The 16,708-nt window shown below is 41.0% G+C and overlaps 1 protein-coding gene across 6 annotated transcripts in view; it reads right to left on the bottom strand.

Annotated features, from left to right (window-relative positions):
- Positions 1-16,708, bottom strand: part of rapgef2b (Rap guanine nucleotide exchange factor 2b) — a 534,998-nt gene that overhangs the window by 165,646 nt on the left and 352,644 nt on the right. For all 6 annotated transcript variants that reach the window (XM_078540424.1, XM_078540432.1, XM_078540414.1 and 3 more), the window contains one exon: positions 9,958-10,089. In XM_078540424.1, coding sequence (XP_078396550.1) covers positions 9,958-10,089 — 132 coding nt within the window. The remainder of the gene's footprint in view (positions 1-9,957; positions 10,090-16,708) is intronic.

Here is a 16,708-nt window from a genome sequence, read left to right on the forward strand (position 1 = left end):
ACAGGTATCCCATAAGTTGACTGGTTGTTAAGTATAGGCCTTTCTGGACTCGACATAGCGGAAACGATTGGTGAGTGACAGGTGAGTTATTATATTATACCATATTGTAGTAAACACTTTATACAAAGTCTAAGGTATGTCAGCACAGCTCGGCCATGTGGAATGTGCATCCTGCGAAACGTGGGAAGTCGTGCAGACACAAAGTGCCCTCAATGACTACATTTCCAGGAAGTGTCATCAGTTTGAGAAACTTGAGCTCTGGATTGCAGAACTTGAGCAGAGGCTGGAGTTATTGTGGTGCATCTGCAAGTCTGAGGATTACATGGATAGCACATTTAAAAAGTGGTGATCACACCGCAGCTAAGAAGTACACAGGCAGAGAGTGAATGGGTGACCACCAATGTATCTGAGAGAAACAGGCAGGTAGTGCAGGAATCCCCTGAGGTGATCTCGCTCTCTAGCCGCTTTTCCATTTTGGATACTGGTGAGCGAGATGGTTCCTCAGAGAACTGTAGCAAAAGCCAAGTTCGTGGCACCATGGGTGGTTCAGCTGTACAGGAGGAAAGAAGGAAGAGTGGAAGTGCTATAGTGGTAGGGGATTTCATAGTTAGGGGTGCAGACAGGTGTTTCTGCAGCTGTAGACGTGACTCCAGGTTGGTATGTTGCCTCCCTGTTGTCAGGGTCAAGGATGCCATAGAGCGGCTCCAGGACATCCTTTTGGGGGAGGGTGAACAGAGGTCATGGTCCTCATTGGGACCAATGACATGGATAGGAAATGGGATGAGGTCCTCAAAGCAGATTTTAGGGAGTTAGGAAGGGAATTAAAAGGCTGGACCTCAAAAGCAGTAATCTCAGGATTACTCCCAGTGCCATGTGCCTGTGAGCAGTTCAATACATGGCTGTAGAAATGGAGTAGCAGGGACGGCTTTAGATTTCTGAGGCATTGGGACCGGTTCAAGGGTAGGTGGGACCTGTACAAAAAGGACGGGTTATACCTTAACATGACTGGGACTAACTTCCTCACAGGGAGGCTTGCTAGGGCTGTTGGGGAGGGTTTAAACTAGATTGGCAGGGGGATGGGAACCAGAGGAGAAATTCAGAGTGGAGAGGAGAAAAACTGGCAGTGGGAAGTAGAGAAGTATTAACTGATAAGGAGGATATATCAGAGAGTAGGATTATAGTAAATAGAATACTTGGAGAGCTTGACAGAATTAGAGTAGAGAATATTAAGTCATTAAATGGTGTCAGAGTAAGGGGGAAAAGTAAAAAAGCCTAAATCGGGGTTAATGTGTATGCATGTGAATGTATGGAGTGTGGTTAATAAGATTGGTGAACTACAAGCACAGGTTGACAAATGGATATATTTTTGCTATCACAGAGACCTGGTTAAAAGAAGGGCAGGACAGGGCATTAAATATTCCTGGGTACAAGGTATTTATGAGGGACAGAAAAGGAAGGAAAGAGTGGAGGGGGGGGGGGGGGGGGAGGGGGAGGAGGGGGGGGTGGAGGGAGTGGCAGTATTGATTAAAGATGGCATTACAGTACTAGAGAGAGGATGTTCTAGGGGGCACAAAGGCAGAATCTCTCTGGCTAGAGGTAAGAAATGAAAAAGGTGCAACAACATTGATTGTTCTAGTATACGGACCACCAACTAGTGGAAGGGATGTAGAGAAACAAATTTGCAAAGAAATTACAGAGAGCTGCAAGCATTATAGAGTAATTATAATGGGGGTCTTCAATTATCCAAATGTAGACTGGGATAGGAATAGTGCAAAGTGACAAGAGAGGCGAGAGTTCCTGAAATGTGTTCAAGCTAATTTTCTGCAGCAGTATGTTTTGGTCCAACAAGAGGGCAGGCACTGTTGGACCTGGAACAAAAACAGAAAATGCTGGAAAAACTCAGAAGATCTGATAGCATCTGTGGAGAACGAAACAGAGTTAACGTTTCAAATCCTATATGACCCTTCTTCAGAGCTAAAGAGAAGTAGAAATGCTATTAACACATTCCGCTTTCTTACCTTTATGCCACTATTAGCACCTTCTTTAGCCCTTACCTCTACCATTAACACTCCCTTTGTCTTTTCGTCCATGGCATCTTTGTCAATCTCTCCTTTGCCCCCACCTATCGCTGGCCTTCTATCCAGCTTCACCAGCTCCATCTGTATAAATTTCAGCACATTTCTACTTCTCTTTAGCTCTGAAGAAGGGTCATATGGACTCAAAACATTAACTCTGTTTCGCTCTCCACACATGCTATCAGACCTGAGTTTTTCCAGCATTTTCTGTTTTTATTTCAGATTTCCAGCATCTGCGATATTTTGTTTTTAGCTTACTGTTGGACCTGGTTCTGGGGAATGAGTAGGTTCAAGTGGATCAAATATCAGTGGGAGAGCATTTAGGGGACAGTGACCATTGTATCATAAGGTTTAGGTTGGTTATGGAAAAGGAAAAGGTACAATCCAGAGCAGAGATAATTAATTGAGGGAAAGCCAAATTCGATGAGATGAGAATGCATCCGAGTCAAGTGAGTTGGAATCAAATGTTGGCAGAAAAGATGGTGGCTGAACAATGGGTCACCTTCAAAGAAACAGTTTGGAGACAATGTCAAGACATATTCCCTTGAAGGGGAAAGGCAGGACAAATAAATCCTGAGTGCCCTGGATAATGAGAGAGAGGGGTGAAGATGAAAAGGAAGATGATGTACGACAGGTGTCAGGTAGAAAATACAATAAGAATCAGGCTGAATATAGAAGGACCAGAGGGGAAGTGAAAAAAGCTAACAAGACAAGCAAGGAGAGAGCATGGAAAGAGGCTGGCAAATAACATAAAAGGAAATCCAAGGTCTTCTATAAGCATATAAATATTAAAAGGGTGGTAAAAGAAAGAGTAGGGCCGATTAGGGATTTAAAAAAAAGGGGGGACTTGCACGTGGAAGCAGGAGAAATAATGGAGGTGCTGAACGAATACTTTGCATCTGTCTTTACAAAGGAAGAAGATGCTACCCAAGGTGAGGTGAGAGAGGAGGTAAGTGGTACACTAGAAGCATTTACAATTGAGGAGGCGGCGGTGTTAGAGAGGCTATCTTTATATAAAACAGATAAGGTATCAGGGCCAGGTGAGATGCAACCAAAGGTACTGAGGGAAGCAACAGTGGAAGTTGCAGAGGTACTAGTGATAATCTTCCAGTCTTCCTTAGACACAGAGGTGGTGCCAGAGGACTGGAGAATTGCAAATGTTACACGCTTGTTCAAAAAGGGTGCAAGGATAAAGCCAGCAACTACAGACCAGTCAGTTTGACTTCAGTGGCAGGGAAACTTTTGGAAACCATAGTTTGGGACAAAATCAATAGTCACTTAGACAAATGCAGGATAATTAAGGAAAGCCAGCATGGGTTAATCAAGAGAAAATCATGTTTAACTAACTTGGAGATTTTGAGGAGGTAACAAAGAAGTTGATAAGGGCAATGTTGTTGACGTGGTGTATATGGATTTTCAAAAGGCATTTGATACAGTGCTACACAACAGACTTGTGAGCAAAATTCTAGGTCATGGAGCAAAAGGCACTTTGATAAGAAATTGGCCGAATAACAGGAAACAGAGAGTAGTGATAAATGGCTGTTTTTCAAATTGGAGGAATGTTTGCAGTGGAGTTTCCCCAGGGGTCAGTGTTGGGACCCTTGCTCTACCTGATATATATTAATAACCTAGACTGTGGTGTACAGGGCATGGTTTCAAAATTTGCAGATGATACAAGGATTGGAAACATTGTCAACTGTGATGAGGGTAGTCTTGAACTTCAAAAAGGACAGAGACATGTTAGTGGATTGGGCAGACAAGTGCAGATGAGGTTCAATGCAGGGAAGTCTGAGGTGATTCATTTTGGTAGGAAGAATATGGAGATACACTATAAAATAAAGGGAGAAACTCTAAAAGAGGTGTAGGAACAGGGGACCTCAGTATATATGTACATAAGTCATTGAAGATGGCAGGGCATGTTGAGAGAGCAGTTAAAGCATGTAGTATCTTAGGTTTTATTAATAGGGCCATTGATTACAAAAGTAAGGAGGCCGTGTTGAATTTGTATAAGACACTAGTTAACCCTCATCTGAAGTACTGTGTCCAGTTCTGTGCGCCATGCTTCAGGAAGGACGTGAAGGCATTGGACAGAGTACAGAGAAGGTTCACAAGAATGATTCCAAGGATAAAGTACCGTAGCTATGAGGATAGACTGGAGGGGTTGGGACTGTTTTCCTTGGAGAAAAGAAGGTCGAGAGGATACTTGATAGCCGTATTCAAGATCCTGAGGGTTATGGACAGGGTAAATTGTGAGAAACTATTCCCAATCAAGAGAGTATCAAGAACTAGTGAGCACAGATTCAAAATAACTGGCAAAAGGAGTAGAAGTGACAAGAGGGAAAATATTTTCACCCAGAGGGTGGTTGGAGTCTGGAATGAACTCCGAGAAGATGGTGGAGGCAGGTTCGATCGAGGTATTCAAAAGCAAATTGGATTGCTATCTGAAGAGACAGAATGTACAAGATTATGGGGATAAGGCAGGGAAGTGGGACTAGATGGAATGCTCCTTCAGAGAGCCAATGCAGACTCAGTAGGCTGAATGGCTTCTTTCTGCAATGTAATGATTCTGTGAGATAAAATCAGTTTAAGGGAATGGACAAAACTGACAAATATATTTCAGTGTAAACAAGTGTGAGGTTATGCACTTTGGACCTAAAAAGCATAGAACAGGGTACTCCCTAAATGATGGAAAGCAAGAAACAATCAAAGTCCAAAGAGACTTTGGGATATAGGTACACAGGTCAATAAAACATCATGAACAGGTACATAAAATAATCAAAGAGGCTAATGGAACACTGACTTTTATAGCTTAAGAATTAGAAGTCATGTTGCAACCATACCTGCTTAGGTGACACCTGGAGTACTGAGAGCAGTTCTGGGCACCACACCTTAGTGTGGCACCACACCTTAGAAAGAATATAATAGCCTTGGAAGAAGAGCAGTGCAGATTTAACAGAATGATACCTGGACTCTCAAGGATTAAATTACAAGGACAGATTACACAATTACATTTGTATCCCTTGAAATTTAGTTGGGTAAAGCGGTGACTTGATGGATGTTTTCATGATATTAAGGGAACAGATTCTGGTACTAATTTCCTAACAGCACTCTGGGTGTACCTTCACCACACAGACTGCAGCGGTTCAAGGATGCTGCTCATCATCATCTTCTCAAGGGCAACTAGAAATAGACAATAAATGATGCCCTAGTCATCAACATTGCAATAATGAATAAAATAAAAAATAATTCCTAATCTTAACCGGTATTTGTATTATTTGGGCTTGTAGAAAATTGAGAAGGTAATAAACTTATAACCCAATCAACTGTTTGGGCGCTGCAACAAATCAATATGGCATCAAAGATAAAGTACCATATTTGGATAAGTAAAACAAATGTAAATACTGCTTCTCACAGAATTACAGAATTTTAACTGCACAGGAGGAGGCCATTCGGCCCATCGTGTCTGCACCGGCTCTCCAAATGAGCATTATGACCTTGTGCCATTGCCTTGCCTTTTCCCTGTACCCTTGCACATTGTTTCTATTCAAATAATCATCCAATGCCCTCTTGATTGAACCTGCCGCCAGCACACTTCCAGGCAGTGCATTCCAGACCTGAACCACTGCGCGTGAAAAAGCTTTTTTTCATGTCACATTTGTTTCTTTTCCAAATCACTATAAATCTGTGCCCTCTCGTCCTTGATCCTATTACATGCGGGAACAGCTTCTCTCAATCTACTCTGTCCAGCCCCCTCATGATTTTGAGCATCTCTATCAAATCTTCTCTTAGCCTTCTTCTCTCCAAGGAGAACAGTCCCAGCCTCTCCAATCAATCTTCATAACTGAAGTTTCTCATCCCTGGAACCATTCTTGTACACCTCTTCTGCACTCTCTCCAATGTGTTCACATCCTTCCTGTAATATGGCGCTCAGAACTGTACACAATACAGAATATAGATTCAGCATAACCTCCTTGCTCTTGTACTCTATGCCACTATTAATAAAGCCCAGGATACTATATGCTTTGTTAACTGCTCTCTTCACCTGTCCTGCCACCGTCAATGATCTATGCACATATACACACAGGTCTTTCTGCTCTCGCACCCTTTCAAAATTTCACCCCTTATTTTATACTGTCTCTCCATGTTCTTCCTACCAAAATGCATCACCTCACACTTCTTCACATTGAACTTCACCTGCCACCCATCTGCCCACTCCACCAACTTGACTATGTCCTCTTGAAGTTCTACACTGTCCTCCTCGCAGTTTATAACACTCCCAAGCTCTGTATCATCCGCAAACTTTGAAATTGTCTCCTGCACACCAAGATCTAGATCATTAATATATATCAGGAAAAGCAAGTGTCCCAATACCGACCCCTGGGGAACTCCACTACAAACCACCTTCCAGCCTGAAAAATATCCACTGACTATTACTCTCTGCTTCTTATTTTTCAGCCAATTTTGTATCCACGTTGCTACTGTCCCGTTTATTCCATGAGCAATAACTTTTCTCACAAGTCTGTTGTGTGTCACTGTATCAAATGCTTTTTGAAAGTCCATTTACACCACATCAACAGCATTACCATCATCGACCTTTTCTGCTACCTCTTCAAAAAACTCCAGCAAGTTAGTTAAACATGATTTCCCCATGCTGGCTCTTCCTTATCACCCCATATTTTTCCATGTGACTATTCTATCCCAAACTGTTTCTAGAATCTTGAAGAATTACTGAAGTTAAATGATATAATATTGTAAGTGTTATAATATTTTATCACTGTTCTAGGTTTCAGGCAAATACTTATATCTATGCTGTTGTTCAAACACTTGTGGTTAGGCAATCTTAACGTCATTCTATAATCCAGAAAATTCCAAAATCCAGAAAAGACCTGGTCCCAAGCATTCCGGACTGGAGAGATTACAGTGTACTAAAATACATTAAGAATCTTCTATGATCACACTTATAAATTAAATGGGTTTTTGTATGCCAGTTTAAGCTGAAATTTTAAGATTTACACCTTTAAGATTCAAATCAAACAGATAAGTTTTTTTATTTTTCATCCAATATTTTTTAATTATACATTTTGAAGAGACAGTAGTACGAAAACATAAGACAAAAATCAAATGTCAATTAAAAAACATGAGCTCCTTCAACAATCAACTGTAATCGGTAGTCTGCAATGACTGCAAGAACAAGTTCATAAAGGGGGAACTAGTGTCATACATCACCCACAGCTCCCACTTGTCTATCTTTTTGAATGGTTGAAGTTTTCATCACAGACAAGAAGTACTGAATATAAACAAGGAATGATATGGTAAATAATAGGTAATAATTATCAAAGTTTAAGAATGGGGCAGTAACTGGTGATAGAAAGGGAATGGGCTGGAAACTATAAGTATGATTCATCTACATAAATGAACAATAGAACCAGTGACACACCTATACCAAATATAAGTATAGGTATAGAGGCAAATCACCACTTCCGTTGTCCAAGTTTATGCAATGAACTTGCAGTTGGATGAGATAGTTATAATTTTTCACAACATGACATACAGAATAAAATATTTCGCTGGAGTGGGGAAATCAACAAGGTGAAGGAGTATCTCACTAAGCATATGGTATACTAAAACAAGCTGGAGTAATAGCAGATCAGAGAAATCCATACTCATGCACTATAAATGGAGCAGAGCTGTCATACTGTGAGTAGAGCATCACCTGGATAACTGCTGGTACCTAGAAAGAACATTGTTGTTTCACACTGGTGTAGCTCTCCTGAAATTGGGTCTAAGCCACATTGCAACTGCATTGCAGCAAAGGCTCTGTATTGTACCTAACTCACAGTGTATCTGATTGTAGTGTTAATTTCTCACACCGGAAGACAACAGAAAAAATTGCTAACAGCTTTCCTGTATCTTGGAACCATCACTCTGGTAAAATATGGGCACACCTTAAGAGTCCCACCAAAAGAAGCTTAAGTATAAGTTGCTTGCCATCGACTTTGGTTGGTACCGACAAGGAAAAGAGTGAAAATAGGTTTGATATATATATAGCTTTTTCTTCGTCAAGCAAAGGGAAATGCATTTTATCACAAATGTTAGATCATGGGATGATGCCAACTAAGAATACAAACCCTGGCATTCAAATAAACACAACCTTCAGTTATTTATTGCAGTAGTGTATTTGCAATTAGTCAGAAATACTGAGTAGATGATACTTCTCAGGACCCATCATAGATGTCAGCCTTCAGCCAATTTGATTCATTCCACCTGATACCAAAAAGGGGCTGAGCACAGTGGAAACAGCTCCATATTCTCCAGAGCTAGCTGCGTCCCTAGCCAAGCTGTTCCAGTATAGCTACAATACTGGCATCTACACAATAATGTGGAACAGGTATGGCTTGTCCGAAAAAGCAAGACAAATCTGATCTGGTCAATTACCACCCCATTTGTCTCCCCTCAGCCATTGACAAAGAGGCGTCATCAACAACGCTATCAACCTGTATCGACTCTCTGACAACCTGCTCCCCGCTGCACAGTTTGGGTTTTGCAAGAAGCATGTCTCCAAACCTCATTTTGATCTTGGTCCCAACGTGGATCAAAGAACTGAATTCAATAGGCAAGGTGAGGTCAAGTCATCATTTGACTGTATAGGGAAATAATGACCCTAGTAAAATTGAAGTCAATTGGAATAAGAGGGGAAACCTCCACTGGCAGGAGTCATACATAGCACAAAGGAAGATAGCTGTGGGTAATGGAGGCCCCAGGAAATTGCTGCAGGGGTTCTCAAGGCATTCTCCTGGACCCAACCATCTTCAGCTGCTTCAGTGACCTTTCTTCCACCATAAGGTCAGAAGTGAGGATGTTCAATGATGACTGCACAGAGTTCAATTCAATATTCAACTCCTCTGATAACGAAGCAGTCTGTGCTTGCACGCAGCAAGACCTGAACAGCATTCAGGTTAAGGCTGATAAGCAGCAAATAACAGTCACAACATGCAAGTTAAAGGTAATGACCATCTCCAGTAAGAGAGAATCTAACCATCTTGCTATTCAACAGCATTACCATCGCTATAACTCCTACCGTCAATATCTTGGGGATTGCCACTGACAGGAAACATAACTAGACAAGCCGCATAAACACTGACTAAAAGAGAAAGTCAGAGGATGGGAATTCTGCAGTGAGTAACACACCTCCAGACTCTCAAAATCTTGCCCACCATTTACAAGACACAAATCAGGAGTGTGATGGAATATTCCTCGCTGACCTGGATGAGTGCAGCTCAAACAAGATATAAGAAGCTCAAAATCATCCCGAAGACAAAGCAGCCAGCTTGATTGGCAACCAATCCACCACCTTAAACATTAATTCCCACCACCACAAGGACACTGGCTGCAGTGCATATCTATAAGATGCACTGCAAACTTTCCAAACTTGTACCTCTACCACCAAGAGAAATAAATCTATGGGAATATTACTATTTGCAAGTTCCCCTCCAAGCCACACACCATTCTGGCTTCACTGGCTCTTCAACAAAATCCTAGCATTTCCTCCCTAACAGCACTGAGGATGTACCTATACCACATGGACTGCAGTGGTTTAAAAAGGCAGCTTACCGCCACCTTCTTAAGGGAAATTAAGGATGGGCAATAAATGCTGGCATTGCTAACGATGCCTACATCCATTAATGGATAAAAGATCAGATTTAATAGTGTGGGTCTCAGTCAATTTTATCATTTCTTTTAGACCTATCCAAAGTCAAAAGTGACTCATCCCTACACAGGCACGTGGTCACATCGGTGCTGTTTGTGTAAGTGATAAGATTTATTAAATGTCCCTTTCTAAAAATCATTCATACTATGCATTTTCATTCAAAAAAACACTTACCTGGTAAAGGTCAGATAAGCTGCTGCTGCCAGAGTCACTGGTGATGCTACATCCTGAATGGCTGGAGGAAACGTGTGTGACCTGTGGATGGAGGTTATCTGTGAGATGTAATTTGGTGAAATCTGCAGGAAGCTGTACAAGGGGGAAGGATAAAGAAACATAAAAGTGAGAGACTGAAATTTATTCAAGTTCTGCATTTCTTCTATAACACTATTATGCAAATTGTACCAACATGGCACGCAACAAAATTCCACATTCAAATTTGATATATATTTAAAACTTTAAAAAACATTTTGATAAGAATTCAAATGGGTGATGCAAGTTTAAATATCCAAACACAACTGCAATTCTATTTCAGATATAAATTTAACATTCAAACATCATCACTATATTTTGTTCTCACTTGAAATGGCTAAAACTAAATTCTCAAAATGAGAACAAGAATGCAATCGTGGAAATATATAGACCAAATACACCATTAGTTAGTTATACCACAGTAAAATTTATCTATTATCTATCAAATCCATTTCCTTGAAAAATCAGCAAGGGCAGTCAGCAATGTCCAGGTCAAATGAGAACGCTGTCAGTCATTATGGCACAGGATGCGGCCATTTAGCCAATAAAGTCCATGCTGGCTCTATTCCCATAGCCCTGCAAGTTTATTTGTTTCAAGTGCCTGCCCAATTTCATTTAGAAATCATTAAATCAGGCAGTTCTTCCACGATCCTTGTAGGCACACGCCTGTGTCCCCTAGTCTTATACCATCAGCTAATGTCTATCGATTTTAAAGTCAGGATGGCAAGTGGCTTGAAAATATATTGCTATTCCTTCACTGTCACTGGGTCAAAATCCGGAACTCTCCCTAACAGCACTGTGGGTGTACCTACACCACATGGGTTGCAGCAGTTCAAGACGGCAGCTCCCCAACACCTTCTCGAGGGCAATTAGGGCTGGGTAATAAATGGTGGCCTAGCCAGCGTTGCCCACATCCCATAAATTAATTTTTTAAAAATGGCACATGAGCTTTCACTGCAAGGGGACTGGAGTACAAGAATAAATATGGCATTCTACAATTGTACAGGGCTTTGAAGAGGCAACACCTGGAATACTGTGTGCAATTTTGGACTCCCTATGCAGGGAAGGATATACTTTTATTAGAGACCAGGTAGTGAAGGTTCACTGGATTTGTCCCTTTGATTTCCAAATTACTTGCTGTACTTGCATGCTCACTTTTTGTCTTCCTTGAACGAGTATACCCAAGTCTCTCTGAACATTAACATTTACAAGTTTCATGCCATTTAAAAAATATCCTGCTTTTCTATTTTTACGACCAAAGTGGATAACGTCACATTTCCCCATATTGTACTCCATCTGCCATCTTTTTGCCCATTTACTTAACCTGTTTATATATCTTTGCAGCCGCTTTGAGTTCTCCTCATAGCTTGCATTCTCACCCAGCTTTGTATCTTCAACAACTTAGATACATTACTCTCTATGTCTTCATCTAAGTCATTAGTATAGATTGTAAATGGTTGGGGCCCAGCACTGATCCTTGTGGCACTCCAATAGTTACAACCTGCCAACTTGAAAATGCCCATTTATCCCTACTCTCTGCTTCCTGCTGGTTAACTAATCCTCTATCCATGCTTACGTATATTCTTCAATTCCATGTGCCCATTTCTTGTGTATTAACCTTTTATGTGGCATATCGTCAAATACCTTTTGGAAATCGAAACATCTACGGGTTCCCCTTTATCTACCTGATTAATTATATCCTCAAAAAATACGAACAAATTTGTCAAACAGGATTTCCCTTTCATAAAACCACATTGACTTGTTTTAATCATACTATACTTTTCTAAGTGCATTGTTAAGACTTCCTTAATTATAGATTCCAACACTTTCCCAACGGCTGATGTTAGGCTAACTGGCCTGTAGTTCCCTGTTTTCTCTCTCCCTCCTTTCTTGAATAGCGGTGTTACATTTGCTAACTTCCAATCTGCTGGAACTGTTCCAGAATCTAGGTAATTTTGGAAAATCATAGCTAGTGTATCTACACTCTCTGCAGCAATCTCTTTTAGAACCAGAGGATGCAGGCTACCAAGTCCTGGGCATTTATTGGATTTTAGTCCAAGTTTCTCCAGTGCATTTTCTCTGCTGATATTAATTACCTTAATTTCATCATTCATATTAGACCCTAGATTACCATCTGATTCTGGTATGTAACTTGTGTCTTCAACTGTGAAGACAGAAACAAAATATTTGTTCAATGTCTCTGCCATTTCGCATTCCCCATAATAATTTCTCCTGTCTCTGCTTCTAAGGAACCAGTGTTTTACTTTAGCTACTCTCTTTTTATGTAGTTATAAAAGCAGTTAAAATCTGTTTTTTATATTGCTGGCTAGGTTACTCTCATATTCTCTTATTTCCCTTTTTAATCAACATTTTGGTGGCCCTCTGCTGATTTTTAGAACACACCGGATCCTCATACTTACTACTATTCTTTGCATAAGAACATAACAAAGAGGAACAGGAGTAGACCTTCCGGCCCCCTCGAGCCTGCTCCGCCATTCAATAAGATCATGGCTGATCTTCTTGTGTTTCGATTTCCACATTCCCATCTAAACCCGAAAACCTTTGATTCCCTTGCCTAACAAGATTCTATCTACCTCTGCCTTAAAAATATTCAATGACCTTGCCTCCACCGCCTTCTGAGGCAGAGAATTCCAAAGTCGCACAACCCTCTGAGAGAAAAAAATTCTCCTCATCTCTGTCTTAAAAAGGTGACCCCTCATTTTAAAACAGGGCCCCCTAGTTCTGGACTCACCCACAAGAGGAAACATCCTTTCGACATCCACCTTGTTAAGACCATTCAGGATCTTGTATACTTCAATCAAATCACCCTTCACTCTTCTAAACTCTAGTGGAAACAAGCACAGTCTGTCCAACCTTTCTCATAAAACGACCCACTCATTCCAGGTGTCAATCTAGTAAACCTCCTCTGAACCACCTCTAATATATTTACATCCTTCCTTAAATAAGGAGATCAAAACTACACACAGTATTTGAGGTGTGGTCTCACCAATGCCCTGTATAACTGAAGCATAACATCCTTACTTTTATGTTCAATCCCTCTCGTAATAAAGGATAGCATTCTATTAGCCTTCTTAATTACTTGCTCTACCTGCATACTAACTTTTGGTGACTTATGTACTAGAACACCTAGATCCCTCTGCACCTCAGAATTATGCAGCCATTCTCCATTTAAGTAATACTCTTTTTACTTCTTCCTGCCAAAGTGAACAACTTCACATTTTCCCACATTAAACTCCATTTGCCAGATCTTTGCCCACTCACTCAACTTATGCATATCCATCTGCAAACTCCTCATATGCTCTTCACAACATACTTTACTAATTATCTTTGTCTCATCTGCAAATTTAGCTACCATGGCTTCTCTCCCCCCATCTAAGTCATCGATGTAAACCGTAAAAGATTGAGGCCCCAGCACAGAACCCTGTGGGACTCCACTTGTCACATCCTGCCAATCAGAAAAATACCCATTTATGCACACTCCATGATTTCTGTGAGCCAGCCAATCTTCTATCCATGCTAATATGTTACCCCCTACACCATGTGCTTTTATTTTTGTAATAACCTTTGATGTGGCACCTTATCAATGCCTTCTGGAAATCCAAGTACAGCACATCTACAGGCTCCCCATCTCTTTCAAAAAACTCCAATAAATTGGTTAAATATGATTTTCTTTCACAAAACTATGCTGACTCGTCCTAATTGCCTTGAGCTCTTCTATAGCCCAGCTATAACCTCCTTAGTGATCGATTCTAATAATTTCCCCACGACAGATGTTGAGCTAAGTGGCCTATAGTTTCCTGTTTTCTGCCTCCATCCCTTCTTGAATAGAGGGGTTATATTTGCTACGTTCCAGTTTGATGGAACATTTCCAAAATCTAGCGAAGTTTGGAAAATTAACATCAGCGCATCGACTACCTCATCAGCCACCTCTTTTAAGACCCTAGGATGTAGTCCATCGGGACCCGGAGGCTTGCCAGCTTGTAGGTCCATCAATTTGCTCAGTACCATTTCCCTAGTGATTTCAATTTCACCAAGTTCCTCTCTCCCTTTCACTTCCTGATTTGCAGCTATTACTGGAATGTTTTTTGTATCCTCTAAAGTGAATACAGAAGCAAAATATTTGTTCATTACTTCGACCATTTCCTTATTGTTTACGATTAACTGCCCACTGTCACTCTCTAGGGGACCACTCACTTTACTTACTCTTCTCCTGTTTAAATACCTGTACAAACTCTTGCGATACATTTTTACATTTCTAGCTAGCTTCCTCTCATACTCTAATTTCTTTCTCTTGATTAACCTTTTAGTCATTCTCTGCTGTCCTACCATTCATCCTTGCGGAGTTGTATGCTTTTTCCTTAAGTTTGATGCTTTCCTTAGCTTCTTTAGTTAACCATGAATGGTGGGTCCTCCCCATAGAATGTACTTATTCTGGATACTCTGAAATATCCCCTTAAAGGTCCGTCACTGTTTCTCTATTGATCTATCCTCCAGCCTAGTTTCCCAGTTCACTTCAGCTAGCTCAGCTTTCATCCCCACATTGTTGCCCTTATGTAAGTTTAAGATACTAGTCTTAGACCCACTCTTCTCCCTTTCAAACTGGATATAAAATTCAATCATATTGTGGTCACTGCTACCTAGCGGTATCTTTACTCTGAGGTCAGTAATTAACCCTGTCACATTACACAATACCACGTCCGATGTAACCTGCTCTCTGGTTGGTTCCAGAACATGCTGCTCTAAGAAACTATCTTGAAAGCATTCTAAGAACTCCTCATCCAGGCTCTTCCTGACAATCTGATTTTTCCAGTTTATACGTAGATTAAAATCACCCATGATTATTGCTGTCCCGTTATCATAAGCACACAATATTTTCTCTTGAATACTTTGTCCTACACTGTGGCTACTGTTAGGGGGCCTGTAGACCACTCCCACTAATGACTCTTTTCCCCCGACTATTCCTCATCTTGACCCAAACTGATTCTACATCCTGATCTCCTGAACCAAAGTCATCTCTAACTATTGCACCAATGCTCTCTTTGATTAAAAGTGCTACCCCTCCACTGTTACCTAGCTTCCTATTCTTCTTGAATGTCATGTACCCCTCAATATTAAGGACTTAATCTTTGTCGTCCTGCAGCCACGTCTCCGTAATTGCTATCAGATCAAACTTAGTTACTTCAATGTGGGCCATCAATTCATTTACTTTGTCATGAATGCCACGTGTATTCAGATAGAGAGCCTTCAGTTTTGTCTTTCTGTTACCTTTGTAACATTTAGTCTTGACTTTTGATGTATTCTTAAGTTTTTTCTCTCTGTCCCTTCCTGCCATTCTCTGACCCTCATTTCTCATATTACTATTTTGCTCTCTTGTCTTGACTCTACACCTCTACCCAAGCTTGATCCCTCACACCTCTTGTTTAGCTGAAAGCTCTCTCTACTTCCCTAGTTTTGTGATTAGTGAGGACACTTGTCCCAGCACGGTTCAGGTGTAAACCACCCCAAAGCTCCAGCCTCCACTTTCCCCAGTACTGATGCCAGTAACCCACAAACCAGAACCCCACTTCTCCCACATCAGTCTTTCAGCCACGCATTCATCTCTCTAATCTTATTTGCCCTATGCCAACTTGCACATGGCTCAGGTAATAATCCGGAGATTATTACCTTTGCGGTTCTGCTTCTTAATTTGGTACCTAGCTCCTCATACTGACTTTGTGGAACGTCTTTCCTAGTTCAACCTTTGTCATTGGTACCTATATGGACCACGACAACTGGATCCTCCCACTGCAAGTTCCTCTCCAGCCCTGAGCAGATGTCCTGAACTCTGGCACTGGGCAGGCAACAGAGCCATCTGGACTCTCGCTCTTTGCTACAGAGAACAGTGACAATCACTCTCACTATACTATCCCCAACATTCCTTTTTGCTCCCCCAGTTTGAGCAGCTTCCTGTACCACAGTGCCATGGCCAGTCAGCTCGTCCACCTTGCAGACCTCACTTTCATCCACACAGGTTGTGAGCACCTCAAACCTGTCTGGCAAATGCAAAGTCATAGGCTCCTCCATTACTGTCTGCTCGGTCTCATTAACTGCCTCACTGACAGTCACATCATCCTATCCCTCTCTGCTGACCAAAACAGATGACCCTATTCTAAGAGGTGTGACAGTCTTCTGGAACAAAGTATCCAAATATTTCTCCCCTTCCCTTATGTTGCGCAGTGTCTGCATTTCAGCTTCCAGATCATTAATCCTGATCTGGAATTCCTCAAGCTGCTTACACTTCCTGCAGACATGTTTGTCATGGATCACCTTGGTGTCCAAAAGCTCCCACATCCCACAGCTGCAAAATAACAGCTGTCCCACCATTCTAACTTATGGTATTTAGTTCATTTACTTTAATCGCTTTCTTCCTATGTATGTTACAATTTACTGTGTTTATTGAATGCTAGTACCACTGACAACTAAAGGTTAGATGCTTCTTAACTACAAAGGTACGTGTTTTAGATGTTTAAATTACTTTATTTTTTAGTGCTTTTTTATCTTTATTGTTTTATTTTAATTTTAAATTTTTAGTTCTTTTTATTTATAGATCCACCTGAACTTGCCTGTCCTAAGCTGATTTCTCACACACTGTCCCTTAGACTGAGCACTTACTGGC

Source organism: Cetorhinus maximus, chromosome 1 (assembly GCF_964194155.1).
Source record: "Cetorhinus maximus chromosome 1, sCetMax3.hap1.1, whole genome shotgun sequence".
Classification (NCBI taxonomy): Eukaryota; Metazoa; Chordata; class Chondrichthyes; order Lamniformes; family Cetorhinidae; genus Cetorhinus; species Cetorhinus maximus.